The sequence below is a fragment of the Natator depressus genome, chromosome 6 (genome assembly GCF_965152275.1).
Source record: "Natator depressus isolate rNatDep1 chromosome 6, rNatDep2.hap1, whole genome shotgun sequence".
Classification (NCBI taxonomy): domain Eukaryota; kingdom Metazoa; phylum Chordata; order Testudines; family Cheloniidae; genus Natator; species Natator depressus.
In genome coordinates this window covers 116432743-116450351 of record NC_134239.1, presented here as the reverse complement: position 1 = coordinate 116450351, position 17609 = coordinate 116432743, and the positions used below count along the sequence as shown (strand labels likewise).

Here is a 17609-nt window from a genome sequence, read left to right as displayed (position 1 = left end):
ACAGTTGTAACAATCTACTGATATGCTAATCTTTCCTTGTTCTTATGATCATGTTCCCCGAACACAGCAGTAACGTACCTATCCCAAGGAGTGACTTTGCTGGTCCATTTTTAAAGGACCAGACTGGTGATAAGTGGCAATATTTACAACAAGAGCTGTTTTCTACGATGAAGTCTCCTCTGTGTCAGCTTGCTGACCCTCAGGTTCGTTTATGTTCCTTCCAATACAAAATAATTATTACCTCTAATATGTGCTCCTTACTCAGATACGGCAAAGGCATAAATGAATACATTTCGCTTTCTGTATCATCATATTGTCTCTCTTAACGTCATTAAATAATTGAAAACTGTGTCATAGCTGTCCAATTGAAACCGTGATTTATAGTAGTCAGTGGTATCGTTACCAGGCATTTTTAGTATTACTGTTTCTCTCGCTCATCCTTGAAAGCCATTATGAGTAGTCATTAGTGCTTTTCTTTAAGTTTCTGTTAGATGGTGTCACTGCAGTGGTGAGTGTAATAAGTAGCATAGAGGCCATCTAGATGAATTCTTGTATTACATGGTTAGGCCTGATGCTGTCTTTTTTTATTTCAGCTGGGATTTTCAAAGAAGCCTAGGGGAGTTAGGTGTGCAACTCCTAGTCTTAATTAAATGATTAGATAGAGATTAAAGCCCAGTTCTTGCAGATGCAAACAATGATCTCAGGGACAAATTCTGTCCTGACATTCACCATTGCGGGACTCGATTGTCCTCTATGAGGACGTACATGGTGTATGTCAAAGCCAAAGTTTGGGCTGTAGGGATTGAAGATTATTAGTATGACTTTGCAGGTTTTTACTGTGTGAGAACATGAATAACTTGTACTTTTGTCAATTTTGTTCGTTGGTATTAAAAAAAAAAATTAGTAACTACAAATAGGCTGATATTTTGTGTTCTCAGAAATGATTCCATTACATGGGACAATATCAGTTACTCAAGGAGGGTCATGAGTGGTGAAGGACTGGGACATGCAGTCCTCACTCAGGGAGAACTCAAACAGAAGTAAACAGGGGGGTTGCCTTACTGAGGACTGCAGCCTGTAGTTTTGAAAGACTGAAACTCACAGGGCTACGTTCTCAGCCAGAGGCCGAAGTGGCACCTTTGCGTGCACATAAATAGGTTTTTGTGGATGCAACAGGTATGAAAACCTTTTTGCAGGTGAGCTTCCTTCCTGTTAGTGAAAATGTGACCCATAGGATCCAGATGGTGTTGTTTTAATTTTTTGTTTTAAAAAGAATATTATGTAGCAGTATGGTTCCATTTTTAATCTGAATCATTAATCTAACTGTAATTTGCTTTTCCAAACGTTAGATTACAACAAAACTGAATATTCTGCCGAGAGGTGCTGTATGTAGCATTAGAACCCCAACTGTTGAGGAACTGAAAACCTACACCATGCAGCTTGGAGATCTAAGCCAAGAAGCAAATATTGTGCAGACACAGGTACAAATCACGTGCTGTGTTATTCCAAAAATGACAAGGACTTCTAGAAAGCTAGACATAGCTTTAGCACGATGAAGCACAGCTAGTCAGTAACCATGTTCCCCAAAACTGAGTGTATTATAGAGGCGGGCTTTGGTCAGGTTCTTAATGCACTGCGGAATCAGGTCTGGATTTTGAGAAGCAGCTTCTCATTTTTCAACCCCAACATTAGCTATTGCCCTGATGCAAACATTTGCTGGCACAAGTGATGTCATTTGCACATCAAAATTGCAACAGTAGATAACGGGTCATGTTACTGACTTTGGTTGAGTCTGCAATATTGCATGGGTACAAAATAGAAGGTTAGGGTGAGGACTGTTTCCAAATCAGCCATTCAGTATTTTACTACCTCTGTTTATTACTAGTAGCATGAGTTGGATAATATTTCACTGTTTTACACACATTTCTTTAGTCAATGTTCTTGCTCAGTATCATCTCTGACTTGGTTGGAAGCTCTAAAAAATGCTATAACTTGTCTTCATCCAGGAAAATGGGGCCGGGGAAGCGTCCTTAAATTTGGACAGAAAGCTCTTTGAGCTGCTTTTGGCGATCAGTCAGTGTTTGAACAACATGGAAGAGATGTTAAACACCTGCGTGCTCTCCAGTGAAGAGGCTGCTATGCAGCAGGGACTGTGTGAGGTAAGCACACCAAAGCATAGATGGATGGGTATCAGTGGGTTCAGGTTACAGTGAAATAGATAGGTCTACTCTCTCACTTACACTGGTGTAAATCAGGAGTAACTCCACAAAGTCAGTGGATTTACACGGAGAAGGCGAATCAGGCCCATTATATTTGAGTAAAAGTAGCAACCTGAGTCCTGCTGGTGTTTTTAAAAGTTGAATCTTCCTCTAACAAGGACCATTTTCACTAGCCTTCTCTTCTTTTCAATCCTTTAGACTCTCTCTCTAGAGCTGCAAAAACTTCACACAGATATCAGAGATAAAAAGGATGATCTTTTAAAGTCTATTATTTGTGCCGATGGAAGTACTGATGTATTCTTCGAGTGCTTTAACAACTTACAAGCCCGGCTGGAACTAACTCAAACTGCTGCTGCTTCTAGAAGCAAATCAATGAAAGCTGGGCTGGATCGCAGTAGTAATTATCAGGTACTGTACAGCTGAATGCATGTCTTGTTTCACAGTATCTATTAGACGTGTTAGTGTTAATGCATTTTGGATTATAAACGAGCAGTATACAATGGACGTTAAAAAAAAAAAAAAGCAAAAAAAAAACCACCAGAAAAAGCTTTTTCTAGCTTATTGCTGATTTCAGGTACATCTGGGAGTAAATCCTGTCATGTCCCTACTCCCCACAGTGATAGTTGCATTGGGCTCTGAGCACAGTAGACATGTGTATGCAGAACGAGGAGGGAAGCAACCTGGGACCCCATGCAGGGGGTTGTCACTCCTCTGCAGAGACACTTGTTGCACACTAACATGCAGTAGGCTATGCATATAGGAGGGGGCTGGAGGCTTGCTTCTGTCAGTTGAGGGTGCAGGAGCAGTGGGAGTTATTGCAGTTCTGAAGGCAGCATTAGCCACTGCAGACTGTCTTATGGGGAGGATTCCTTCTCCTCGGCTCTCCACAGATCAGTCTACGCTGGCACCAGGGCACTATGGGCTATGCACTGGGGACAGATTTAGCTCGTAATGCTCACTGTATTTTGTTGGTGTTTTTCTTGCTATACTTTGCATGTGCCAAAGTACTGGGTGTCATAATATTACAGTCTTTATTCTTCTGTGAAACAGGGGAAAGAGTGATGTGAAATGTTCTGAAAGTACCCAAGACAAGTAGATAAAAGCAATTATTCTGGGTAATATCCGAGATCCTATAGAATGTTAACCCCAAAAGGCTGTGTTTCTTTAGGAACAGTATTGTGATTTCTGTTATGAAATATATGGGCCTCATCTGTCCCTACTCAGGCAGACTCCTACTGAAGTGAGCAAAAGCAAAGGAAAGGCCTCAGGATTTGGCTTACTATGTTCAAACAAAGCTCCTGAGTCCCCACTGTTTGAGTATAAATGTAGATACTTCAGTGCTAAATTTCCCTTGCTACGGGGAATATTTGATCTTGTATCAAAATACAAGGGGAACCAATCCTGCAGTCCATGCTCAGGCAGGCTTATCATTGATCTCAACAGGGCTGCTGTACGGGGCTCATTTTCTTCAGAGCAGGTGATTTTGTACCTCCTTTTGTATTTCATAGATTTTTAAGACCAAGAGGAACCATTAGGATCCTCTGATCTGACCTCCTGCATAAGAAGAACAGTAAGAGGCCAAAAGAAAAGGAGTACTTGTGGCACCTTAGAGACTAACCAATTTATTTGAGCATAAGCTTTCGTGAGCTACAGCTCACTTCATCAGATGCATGAGACCAATATGGCTTCATCAGGAGCTCTTTAATGACCTGAAAATCAAAAAGGAATCCTACAACAAGTGGAAACATGGACAAATTGCTAAGGAGGAGTAGAAAAGAAGAGTGCAAGCATGTGGGAATGCAGTGAGAGAGACTGAGGCACAAAATGAGTTACACATACCGAAGGACATAAAAGGCAATAAGAAGAGGTTCTATAAGTACATTAGGAGCAAGAGAAAGATAAAGGAAAGTGTAGTTGTGCTACTTAGTGGGGAAGGAGAGCTTATAATGGGGATAACACCAACAAAGATGTGGTGTTTAATGTCTATTTTGCTTCAGTCTTCATTAAAAAGATTAATTGTGAACAGTGCTTAACACAGTTAATATTAACAACAAAGGGGGAAGGAACACAATCTGGATAGGGAAAGAACAGGTTAAAGAATATTTAGATTAGTTAGATGTATTCAAGTTGGCAGGTCCTGACAAAATTCACCCAGGATTACTTAAGAAACTAGCTGAAGCAATCTCGGAACTGTTAGCTATTATCTTCAAGAACTCAATATGACGCTCTCCTTAGGGCAGCTCAGAACCGAAAGCCACTGTGTTACCCCTCTACCTAAGCAAGAGTGAGCTTTGCTGGAGATTAGACTATGTGTCAGCTCCCTACCACACTAGTTTGTCCAATTCACCAGCAAACTCCTCAATACTGCCAGTCTTAATTTTGCCTTGCAGGTAATGATCAGTGAATCCCAGTTCCCAAGTAGTTCTCTGTAGTGTCCAGTCGCTCTCACTGGACAGTCACAGAAATTATTAAGTTCTCTGCCTGCAAAGAGACAGTGTACGCACCAGCCTGTTAGGTTATCTGAGGACTCACTCTATACTTCAGTATAACGACATTGAGATGGTTTATAGTAAAACTAAAAAGAAGTTTATTAATAAAGAACAAAAAAGAGAAAAACGGACAGATATGGTTACAAACAAAGCAAAACATGCTTTCTAGTGACTAAAATTTAATTTTAGGAAGTTGCAGTCTTTGCCTAGTCAGTTTTTTGACTTACATCAGGTTACCAGCATTTCCAGCACTCCAGGCCAGAGGATCCAATCTCCACAGTCAGAGGGTGCTGTTTCCTTTGTTCTCCTCTTCATATAGTCCAGTAAACCTCTGAAATATATTTTTGCAAAGTAAACCCAGACCCTGTTAGGGTGTAGAAGCTATACTGTCTTCCTCATCCTCTGGTCAATTTTGCTTTTTTGATTGGCTTAATTGCTTTGTTTACCTTAGATGTAAATGTACTTCCATTGTATCTGGCCTCACTTTGCTAAATTTTGCTCAGTTTAGCTCAATTTACATTGGAGATACAGGCAAACAGGTGAAAAAACATTCCTTTGTCAATGACAAGCTTGTTTATCCTCTCTACTCAAATTGTGTGGTCCAAACATAGTTTAGTAACATATTTCCAGCACACATACATAATTCTTTACACACTAAGTGGACATAAATCATGCAATAATATTAATGACCAGCAAGTCACCTGTTTTTATATGATATCTTCCAGGACACTGCTTGGCTATATATTCTGACAACAGTGTATTGGGTGTGCCCTTTGCCAGTTGGCATACAGAGGGCCTTAGGGGCATATTCATGGAGGATGGGTGAGGTCCCAGAGGACTGGAGAAGGGCAAACACTACCTATCTTTAAAAAAGGGGAACTAAGAAGACTTGGGGAATTAAAGACCAAACAGCCTAACTTTGATACTTGGAAAGATACTGGAACAAATTATTAAACAATCAATTTGTAAGGATCTAGATGATAATAGGGCCATAAGTGATACCCACCATGGATTTGTGAAGAACAAATCATGCCAAACCAACCTGATTCCCTCCTCTGACAGGGCTGTGGATTGGGGGAAGCAGTAGACATGATATATCTTGATTTTAGTAAGGCTTTTGACACAGCCCCAAAGGACATTCTCGTAAGCAAACTAGGGAATTGTGGTCTAGATGAAATTACTATAAGATGGGAACAAAACTGGTTGCAAGACTGTACTCAAAGAGTAGTTATCAATTATTCTCTGTCTAACTGGCAGGCTATGTCTAGTGGGGTTCCATGAATCATAGAATATCAGGGTTGGAAGGGAACTCAGGAGGTCATCTAGTCCAACGCCCTGCTCAAAGCAGGACCAATCCCCAACTAAATCATCCAAGCCAGGGCTTTGTCAAGCCTGACCTTAAAAATATCTAAGGAAGGAGATTCCACCACCTCCCTAGGTAACACATTCCAGTCTTTCACCACCCTCCTAGTGAAAAAGTTTTTCCTAATATCCAGCCTAAACCTCCCCCACTGTAACTTGAGACCATGACTCCTTGTTCTGTCATCAGCTACCACTGAGAACAGTCTAGATCCATCCTCTTTGGAACCTCCTTTCAGGTAGTTGAAGCAGCTATCAGATCCCCCCTCGTTCTTCTCTTCCGCAGACTAAACAATCCCAGTTCCCTCAGCCTCTCCTCATAAGTCATGTGTTCCAGTCCCCTAATCATTTTTGTTGCCCTCCGCTGGACGTTTTCCAATTTTTCCACATCCTTCTTGTAGTGTGGGGCCCAAAACTGGACACAGTACTCCAGATGAAGCCTCACCAATGTCGAATAGAGGGGAACGATAACGTCCCTCAATCTGCTGGCAATGCCCCTACATATACATCCCAAAATGCCATTGGCCTTCTTGGCAACAAGGGCACACTGTTGACTCATATCCAGCTTCTCGTCCACTGTAACCCCTAGGTCCTTTTCTGCAGAAGGTCTGCCTTGGGTCTGGTACGATTTTATATTTTCATTAATGACTTGGATAATGGAGTGGAGCGCATGTTTATATAATGTGCAGATGACACCAAGCTGGAAAGCGTTGCAAGCACTTTGAAAAGCAGGGTTAGAATTCAAAAGGACCTTAGAATATTGGAGAATTTAGTCTGAAATCAACAAGATAAATTGAATAAAGACAAGTGCAAAGTACTTCACTGAGAGAGGAAAAATCTAAAACTTGAATATAAAATGGGGAATAGCTGGTCAAGCAGTAGTACTGCAGAAAAGGATCCTAGGGTTATAGTGGATCACAAATTGAATATGCGTCAACAGTGTGGTGCAGTTGTAAAAAAGGCAAAAATCATTCTGGAGTGTATTAACAGGAGTGTCGTATGTAAAATCTGAGAGGTAATTGTCTTGTTTTACTTGGCAGTGGTGAGGCCTCAGCTGGAGTACTGTGTCCAGTTCTGGGTACCACATTTCAAGAAAGATGTGAACAACCTGGAGAGAGTCCAGAGCAACACAAATGATAAAATGTTTAGAAAATCTGGCCTATGAGGAGAGGTTAAAAATAACTGGGCATGTTTAGTCTTGAGACAAGAAGACAGGAGGGATCTGATAAGTGTTCAAATATGTTAACGGCTGTTATAAAGAGGATAGTGAACAATTGTTCTCCATGTTCACTAAAGGTAGGACAAGAAGTAACAGGGTTAATCTGCAACAAGGGAGATTTAGGTTAGATATTAGAAAAAAAATGTAGCTATAAGGATAGATAAGTACTGGAATACTTTGGAGGTTTTTAAGAATAGGTTAGACAAACACTTGTTAGGGATGGTCTAGGTTTACTGGATCCTGTCTCAGCACAAGGGGCTGGACTAGATGACTTCTCAATGTCCTTTGCAGCCCTATGTTTCTATGATTAATACAGACTGTAGAATTTCACCCAGTGATTCCTGCATCGAGCCCAGAGCATGTAAAAAAAAGAGTGATCAAAGTGCCATGATGAATCACCATTCAAGTGTCTTTTCACTGTATGAGATTTATCACTGCCATTTGTTATTGAGTACACTTCTGAGTTAGCTTCTGTTATTATCTGTTCACAGAATGAAGTCAGGATGTTGTATGATCAGTTAATTGAGAAAAAATCTACTCTGCAACAAAGCTTGAATGCAATACGTGGTCATAATGTTGCTGAGCAGCTTCAGGTAATTAACTCAAAATACTAAGTTAAGGCAAAATTATCTAGCAGTGGACAATATTGCCTGGTTTGTATCTGTGGTTTTGTTTTTAAAATGTGAGAAACAATTTCATATTTTCTAAGGGCTGGCTCATGCTGTCAGGTCTGCAAATGTCGGGGAGAAGGCCGAATGAACCACTCCCCATACGCACACATACACTGTACCCCCACATACACTGTACCCCCATACAACAGCAGGGCTTGATTGCAGTCCTGGCACTAGTTGAAACACAGGCTCACTTGCTCTTTGACTCCCTTGGGGCGCAAGTCACCCCAACCAGGCAATTTAGGGCAGAGAGGAAGCAAGACAAGATACACAAAGATGTATCAAGATGTACAAAATACAGGTCTTTATATGTAACAGCCTTAATTAGAATGTCCCTTGAGCTTCCCCTTATGGAAGAGGGGACACTAGTATTTATTTCAAACCTCCCCAGCAGTATAAGTATTCACATAAGGAATACCTAATAAACAGATGTTAACAAATGCAACAATTTCCATAGCATTCGTAGTATGGTACATGAATCAATTAACCTACCTTCTCCTAGTTAAGGGCTTAAAAGACCCTAAGGAAGGACAGACAAGATGACAAGATAGTTAAACTGAGGGCAGATTGCATGCCCTTTCCAGAACATACAACAGCTGCCTACCCCTCAGAGTTGTTCTGTCATCTATCCAGCTAAATCTGAAAATCATACGAATCTAAAACTTCCCTTATTTCAGAGAACTCCCTACACCAGGTCTCTTGTGTTCACTGGAAAACAAAATTCTGCACCCTCAGAGGGTGATGATGTGTTTTTATTTTGACTACTACTGATTTAGTAAAAATAACTGCATGGCCCAGTACAGAGGATACTGAACTGGGAGATCTGGATTATTTTACTGGCTCTGCTACTGGCTGACTGTATGACCTGGGGCAAGTCACTTTCCTTCTGTTTCCCCTGTCAGTCTTGTCTATTTAGATTGTAAGCTTTTGGGGTAGGGTCTCTTTCACTGTGTGTTTGTACAGTGCCTAGCACAATTAAGTCCCGATCTTTAACTGCTATCATAATACTAATAATAATAGTGTAAAACCTAAAGGAGCAAAACTACACTTAATTCCTTATTATATCTTCTATTCAGAAAACTGATTCATATACGTTGGAGCTACACAACTTTGAGACCCAAATAGCAAAACTGAGAGATCATGGGGAGAGATTTCAGTTACCTGTTGCTCTGATCCATGAAGTTTATAAATTAGAGGTAAGAATACAGAGCAATCAACATTCTATCCTGCAAGATTTGACTCTTCAAAACAAGACACTTTAGCAGTGAAAGGTGTAGGGCCATCTGGCGCGATATGATACTCTAGAAATGGTGTGCGCAGGTCTCTATGTTGGTTTATACCTTGCAAGAAATAAGCTCATTGAATTTTGTTTAATTCCTAGGATGTTCTGAATGACACTTGGGGGGTTCTGAGAGCCAAGTATATGGAACTAAACTCTCCTTTCATCAGCGAGAGCCAATACGAAGGCTTGATTCGTGGGTTGGCAGAATTGGTAGACATTGGACGAGAGAAGCTTGCTCAGGACTCGAAGCAGCTAGCCAAAAGTAGAGCTACTTTACAGTCTCACCTGGAAAATCACAAGGTACAGCACATGCAATGCAGCATGGCTCAAATCGTTGCAGAGTATGACGTTCTGTGACTGACTTTTTTCAAATATCATTGCTGAGTAGTTATTGCTACTTCTCCTAGCATAAGAGAGAGTCTGAGGTACTTGAAGTCAATGCAGTAAATATTCTGAGATAGATAGGATGGTTTCAAAAACAATAAATAAAGAGGCCATTTTCATGCTGCTGGGCTTTTTTTTTTTTTCTACTCTGCTGATTGGTTTGTTGCCAAGGGTTTTGTTGTTGTTGTTGTTTGGTCACCTCAGGGGACTGGGACGTGAGTGGGGAGGGGACGGCACTGAAAACATTTTCCGCCCCAGCTGGCAAAACAAGTATGGTTGCTCCTGGATGGAATCTCACAATTTTGGGGACCTCTTTGGAACAGGGGTCTGGGTTTGCTGATCCATTTATCCCTGGTTCGAGCTACCTCAGAATGTATCAAAGTGTCCGGAAGATGTTTTATTTTATATCCAGTATTTTTTAAGTCCTGCCCCAATCCATCCCTTAACCACTCCTTACTTCAGTTAACATCACTGTAGAATAATGAATATTATTTACCTGGTTCACCAGCGTGTTTGAAGTCCTTGGATGAAACAGTATATAATGAATGCAAAGTGTCATTATTATTTATGATTAAAATCACAACAGATGTCCTCACGTAATACAAAGAATCTGATGGAGCACTTGCTGTAAAACAGAAGAATAGGCTTGAAACATGTAACAGTGTTGTTTTTTCAGGGTTTTTTTCACAAGCTCATCGCTCATATGCTTGTTGTGCAATCGTATTCCAAGAAGGTGACTCCTGCTACATTACAAAAAAAAGAGAAATTCTGGACTGAGCTGGTGGAAGACGTCAGATCGCTGGAACAAAAGGCTTCCCAATATGGCATACACTTGGAGAGTTTATTAAAGGTAATGGATTAGAATAAACCTGGTATGGAAAATGGAACCCTTTCTATGCTAGAGATACTCTGCCCAGCAGCTGCCTACTACCCATGTCTGTTTGAGGGCAGTGACCGACTGTTCACATTCAGTTTTAGCAATTCATCTCTTTCCCCTCAAATTTGGAATTTAAACACCGTCCCTCCCTCCAGCATGAATGTGAATTCCTGTAACATGCCTGTGGTACTTTCTGAACACCCAGACTGAGAATAAAGACCTGTGTGGCACAGAAATACCAGTAGTACATTAAAATGAAAAAAAGTTTTAAAAACCTAAGTTTCTTTTTAAAAAAATCATAAATAGTTTTTGAGTGAGAAATCACCTGTGTGTTAACTGGAATTCTCAGTTTTCAGATCACATAGAAGCTACTCTTTAATATATGTTCTCTCTATACTCTTGTTTTGATGTTCTGTTTTGTTGGTTGAACTAAGAATAATATGTAAGTGTTAAAGCATCAGCATTTTCAATGTTTAGCACACGCATAGAACAAGAGGTACACTACATTAACATATGCCGTGTGTTTTAGGAATGGTCAGAATTTGATGAGGACTATGTACCTTTCAACAAAGAATTAGAGGTGCTTGCTTCTGCAGTGCCTTCTGTGAATTTGGTAGACGAGACAGAAGAAAGATTAATGGAGAGGATTACACTTCTCCAGGTATTTTTATTTATTTCTGTTTAATCACTTTTTTTTGGTAGGATCAAGGTACACTGTATATGGCAAAAATACTGTTTTAGAAATATCTGCTTAGCACATGCTTAATGTCCTCCAAACAGGGTCCTTCTCATCTCCCTTTTAGCCAAGGTAGCAACTGTAGTCTGTGCCCAAACTTAAATTTCCATATGAAAATAAAACTTTTTATACCTTTTAAAAGTACTGGGGAGAGGGGTAGTTTCAATTAGTTCATTTACGAAGAGAGTCCCTACAGCTGCTCTAAAAGCTGGCATTCAAATACATACTCCAGTGATACACAATGATTATGAGCCTGATTCAATTCTCACCCATGTGAGGTGAGAATCAGGCCAGTGTTTCCAAATATTTGAGCTGCTCTTTGTAGTGAAAAGTCTATCAACCTCTTCCAAAATTCTGGGAAGTACAGTTAAATCACCTTGAATTCTCTTCTTTTCCAAGGAAAATAAAGTTAGTTTTCTGGAGAAAGGCAGATAGACATTTAATAATTTGTTCCAACTATCAGAGAAGTGCTGTGTATCTGAAGGCAGAACTGCACCCTATCTTAGGACGATACAGGTCTTCAGTTAATATAAATGAGTTTAAAACACATGATGTATCCGTTAATATGTTTGTCTGCTGGTGCTCCTTAGACTGAGTGGTATATGCTTAGGGCTGATCCCCATTCCTGGGGAGTCTTTCTGTTGTCTTCTGAGGGCTGAGGCTGAAAGTGTGGAAGACTAACCTACTTTTACTGAAGAGGCTTGTTTGTTTCTTGTACTCATTTCTGTCAGGAGAAGGAACGATTTTAGGTTGAACACAGCATGTACTAAAAACAGAATAGTTCCAGATTTGCATATTATACCACCTAAAACAGTGGTGGAAGTTAATTGTTTTTTGTGCCAGCACTTGGCTTTTGCACTCTTCAGGGAGCATGTTGTATTAGCAGTATTCGATCTCCCTTACGCTTGTGTCCATAGTGAGTCAAGTTTGTAAACTTTGACCCAGTTTGCCTGCATTCTGTTTGTTTGTTTCTTCGCTACTGCTTGACTTTGTGCATGGCTATTTAATTGCAAATAAATCCTTTTACCAACCCAAGAGTATTTTGTGTGTAAAAAGGAGTGTTTTCGGACTGCATATTTGTGTAATGCCTTTATAGAAGTCCATAATCCAAAGTAAACAAATGGATATGAGATTATTCGGCACTGAGAAGGAATGACTTTATCAAAATCATGAACTAACTATGATGAACACAGGTGGCATAGATTATCATTTGAATTTGTATTATGAGATGCCTCAAATGGGCCACAATAATTATGTTTCATGTGGTGGAGCCATGTCATGCTATTTCATGACATGTCAAGATACATCACAAGGTAATATGAAAAATAACTTGTGTCTCCATTATTCTGACCGCTCTTCATAACAGAAAATAAAATAAATGCCAGTTGTGAGAATAAAATGCATGTTTTAATAGCCATATTTCTCTCTTAAAATATGTTGTTGTTGTGCAAAATACTTATACTTTGCTAGCAAACCAAAAGAAACATTGATGAAAAACATGCCAGACTTTACCAGATGGTGAAGGAAGGGAAGAAATTGATGACTGTTGTGAGCTGTCCTGAATTAGTAAACCAAATTGGGAAACTAGAAGAACTGTGGTTGTCCTTAACCAAAAAAGTTGGCCATGAGCTGCACAGACTTCAAACATTACTCAAACTCTTGGTCAGGTAAGTTTTTAGTCAAGGGGGAATTAGGGTTAGCCACTGCTATTTGGGGTTTCTCACGTATTCGTCAATACCCATATTTCCTGAATTATGAGATCAATGTAATTAAACTACAGAGTTTGTGCATCTGTTTGTGGAAAAGAAAAGTCCGATTATGGTCAAAAAAGTGACTATTTAAAAAAATGTCATCTTCTTACTGAATAGATCTGTTCCCTGTGTGTAGTCAGTCATATCCACTTACTTTATGATAAAAACGTCTTTACTGCTATTGGCACTGCAAGGCCGACATCTCTAGAGGAGAGTGAGCTGGATTCTATTCTGACTTGCACATCAAAATTGTTAATTAAAGTGCAGATTGCGCTCCCCTGATCTGCACATGGAGGGTACCCACTGGAGCTGTGCTGTCAAAGACCAGGGGCTGGTGTCTGGGCCAGTGTGAAGACATTGCCTCTTCACAGATGATCCAGGCCTCCATATGAGATCCATATGCAGTTGTGTGGTCAATACAGGAAGAGAGCCTTTTGAGACTCAGAAGCTCTGAGGCTGTTTCACAGGCCATAAATATGTTGATTATTTCTCCAATCAACATGTGTATGCTTTCAGCAGAACAGAGTTGTCATATATCAGTTCTGTGCTACTGCAGTGATTCTGTCTGAGGTGGAGGGCGGGAATCCTGGCCTGTATAAACCTGTATAAAGTGCTAGCAGCATACATCTTTAGGTGGACGGAAGGACAATTCTGAGAGGAGAAAAGAAATGTGTTATAGACTCTACTAAGGGATTGAGTCATTTCTAGTCCGCTAACCTGCTTTGTTTTGTTTCTATAGCTACAACAGAGACTCAGGCACGTTAATTGAATGGTTGCAGTCTGCTCAGCAGAGAATGAATTTTTGGAAGGAGCAGTCTCTCAATGTGTCACAAGACCTACATACTGTCAGAAACAATATAGACAGCTTGTTTGTAAGTCAAAAAATTCTGCAGCGTTTAGATGCTAGATAATAATTCCCCACCCCCAATGACATTGCAACGTGGCCAGAATCTGCCAGCAGGGCATAGCCCTGAGTATGAAGTGGGATAGCACTGCACTGCCTCCGGGGTTCCTCTGGGAGGCAGCATGTCACAGTCCTGCTGCTGCTGTTAAATGGGGGTGAGAGAGACTGGGGGGCTTTAGCTCTGCTGAAGATATTTCTGTGGATGGGTGGATATGAACCAACCAACACCTCAAAGACAGGGGACAAAGAGCTGAAGATCCTGACAGGTGAGAGGGGACCAGCAGATTATTCTCCCCCCCAACCTCCCCAAATAATGGTCAGGAAAGGAAGGAGAGGGTCTTTCAAGACACTGGAGATCCAACCTGAGAATAAAGCACCAAATATAGGGGTCATGTTCAGTGAAAGGGGTTGTAGGTGGCAGCATACTGGGGATAAAGGGTCCTGCAGAAAGATAGAGAAGAAAGGTCTTGGCTGACGCCTGCATGGCTCAGTGTTCCTCTGGGGTTTACTGAGCCCCAGCAGGTTTCAAGTTTCCATCAAATGAGATGAGTTTTACCAGGTTTCAGTTCAACCAGAATTGCAATCCGTCCAGTCAGTCCCTCCTGTGATTGAGACCCTGTCTGTGTGTTTAAAAAATATATCTATATTTTTAAATCTCTGTATATTTCAGGCATTTTCTAAGGAAGTAGATGAAAAATCATCCTTGAAGTCATCTGTCATAAGCACTGGCAACCAGCTTCTTCATGTGAAACAAATGGATGCTGCAGTGCTTAGATCATCCTTGGCACAGTTTGAACAAAAATGGGCGGAACTGATCACTCAGTTCCCAACCATCCAAGAAAAACTTCACCAGGTAAGGAGGGAATCTCATGTCATTTCTTTGTTTGAGCCAAGCTACGTGCAGAATTATTTTAAAATGTTACTGATGGAATTCAGTCAAGCACTACATAAGGCAGGGGAAGCACTTTTTTCTTTAGGGCTCAATTGCCCATCTGACTCACTTTTGGAACATCCTCAGTATTGTATTGAGGCTTAATTATTACTGTATTTCTACCTAACTCTGCCTGTGCCCGTCAATGTCATATTTTATATAAAGGTTAGTTTCAAGAGGCAATAATAATCTTATCCCAGACTTCTGAGATGTCCAAATTTCTTATTTTAAGTTTGAATCATATCCTAAATTTGAGTATCAGGGTTTACTTGCAAGTTCATACTTAGATAATTACATTATGTGAGGCCTTTTGGGGATAAAGATGTTCTCCTCCTTGATGGTCTGATTTAATATTGCTAGCCAGTTAAGTACAGAAGAATCATTATATACTTGATTTCCAGCTTCAGATGGAAAAGCTTCCATCTCGTGAGGCGATCACAGAAATAATGACATGGCTGACCCATGTGGAACAACAAAGAGAAGATGATGAGGCTACTGTAAATTTGCAAAGTAACGCATCCCAAGTCAAAAACCTTCTTCAGAAATATAAGGTAAATATGCGAGCAGAAGAACGAGTCATTTACAGGGTGCTCAGGTATCACAGTAATGGATGCAGTACAAGAGCCAGAATAGAATTGAATAGAATATCCATTTATTTCTAGGTTCCTTAGGGCAGCTAAGTACTTAGTAGCTCTGCTTGGAACATTAGTGTACTGTTGAAGATTAATCCTGTGCTTCTTAGCACTTTGCATTTTTGTGGTCAGCTTCTTGGTTCTGGTTAACAATTAAAAGTATGTTCCTAGCATTCATATCCTAGGACCCCTGTGCGACAGAATTGACCACTGCCTTGTCTTGTAGATAGCTCTTCAGAATTTTCCAACCGGATAAACTTAAGGATATTTCTAGCTTTCTTCCTGAGGGAGACATGCATCTCATAGGCTCCAAAATATTAGTATCTGTATTACCATATCATCCAGTGGGCCCAGTCAGGATGGTACTGTTTGGTGAAAGGACTGTGTCTTCATTATAAACAACTGCAATTTAAGAGAGAGAGAATCTGCTTTCTTTTGCCCAAATCTTCCTGCTTTCAAAGAAAATAAATGGCATTTCCTAGCTGTAGTTAGTATTTACTATTGGGCAGAATTGTCTTCTCTGAAAAGACCCATCTGTGTGAGTAAAGACAAAGCAGGGACCTATCTTAGCCCATGCTGTGCGTCTTTTAGCAGCGGACTGAGGCCACCTTTGATTTAGACAATGGAGAATGGATCTCTCAAGGAAATGCACTGTACTATGGATCAGAATAATAAGTTTTCTCTGAATGCCACAGAATTACATTATAAATCAGCAGTTAATGGAGTTTATGAAATTAATATTGTCATCGTAACTGTTTTTCAGGAATACATGATGGAGATGAACTTTAAACAGTGGATGGTTGATTTTGTTAACCAGTCGCTGTTGCAGATCAGCACTTGCGATGTAGAAAGCAAGCGCTATGAAAGGACAGAATTTGCAGAGCATCTTGGTGAGATGAACCTGCAGTGGCACAAGCTGCAAGGGTCCCTGAACAGAAAGGTTTGCTCCTATTTCATGGTTTTATATCTTTTTTTTTTTCCTTCCAATGTTGATTATGTGTATTATAATCCTTTGTGCTTCTATGCTACCTTTCCCCCAAGGATCTCAAAGTACTTTCACTTGTGCTCAGTTATGTAACACTCCTGGAAGGTACAGTAGGTGGGTGTTATCACACCTCTGTAAGAAGAGGTATAATTAAGAAATTCAGAACGGGAGAATTTAGATGAATATTGGGGCAGGGGAATCATAATGGTGATCTGTTGAGCTGAAGGAAAGCCATATGGACCCCATGGCTTGAGACATTTAAGATTGAAAATAGTAGGTAGTATATGGTAAGAAACAGTCCTGCACTGGCAGGTAGATGGCCAAGACCCACTCAGAAGCCACAGGGACAATGATACTGTTTAAAAAGAGGCCAGTCCTCCTCCACGTTATGAAACATGATTGAAAACAGGGAGGATGCTAAAATATCCTCCCCCTGCCCTGCCTATTTCCATTTAACATATGATGTTGGGACCGCTAAACCGGCCAATTGGCATATCACCAGCCACACTCATTTATTATGAAGAACTGTGGTCTAGTGGATGAGGCCCAGGCCTGGGAATCAGGAGCCCTGGGTTCTGTTCCCAGCTGTGTGATCGGGAGCAGGTCACTTAACTTCTCTGCCCCCTCTGGAAAATGAGAGTGATGGAATATGCTCTCCTTATAGAAGCACTTTAAGATCAATGGATGAAAACCACTCTCAAGGTGCATATCACTATTCTTTATTTTATTATGTATTTACTATATGTTATAGAAAATACATATAAATAAATGCATCAGAGTTATTTCACCCTGGTGAAACTAGAAATAATCTGTGGAACAGGCTCAGCGTTGCAAGGCAGTGTGGCCTAGCAAATAGAACACTGGTTGTGTTCCCAGCTCTACCACCAGACCTTCTGGGTGACCTTGGGCACATCACTTCCCCTCTCTGTGACTCAGTTTCCCCCTCAGTAAAATGGGGATAATGATACTGACCTCCTTTGTACAGCACTTTTAGATCTACTGATGAAAAACTCTACAGAAGAGCTAGATGATAGTGTTCTGTTAGACTGTTAGAGAATACTTTGGCATACCCAAATATGGAGAAATTATGATGTGAGATATAGAACCAAATAGGGAAAGAGCTATTTACTGTGAATAGGCAGTTGGACACATTCCTGTCCTGCCTGAGTC

General features: G+C 40.5%; 1 protein-coding gene across 1 annotated transcript in view; it reads left to right on the top strand.

Moving 5' to 3' along the window:
- The window catches only part of SYNE2 (spectrin repeat containing nuclear envelope protein 2), a 264558-nt gene that overhangs the window by 170660 nt on the left and 76289 nt on the right, over positions 1-17609 (top strand). The window contains exons 72-85 of the mRNA XM_074956361.1: positions 68-203; positions 1350-1481; positions 2007-2159; positions 2418-2627; positions 7778-7879; positions 9034-9153; positions 9339-9539; positions 10300-10473; positions 11030-11161; positions 12707-12903; positions 13727-13859; positions 14562-14744; positions 15224-15373; positions 16218-16394. Coding sequence (XP_074812462.1) covers positions 68-203; positions 1350-1481; positions 2007-2159; positions 2418-2627; positions 7778-7879; positions 9034-9153; positions 9339-9539; positions 10300-10473; positions 11030-11161; positions 12707-12903; positions 13727-13859; positions 14562-14744; positions 15224-15373; positions 16218-16394 — 2200 coding nt within the window. The remainder of the gene's footprint in view (positions 1-67; positions 204-1349; positions 1482-2006; positions 2160-2417; positions 2628-7777; positions 7880-9033; positions 9154-9338; positions 9540-10299; positions 10474-11029; positions 11162-12706; positions 12904-13726; positions 13860-14561; positions 14745-15223; positions 15374-16217; positions 16395-17609) is intronic.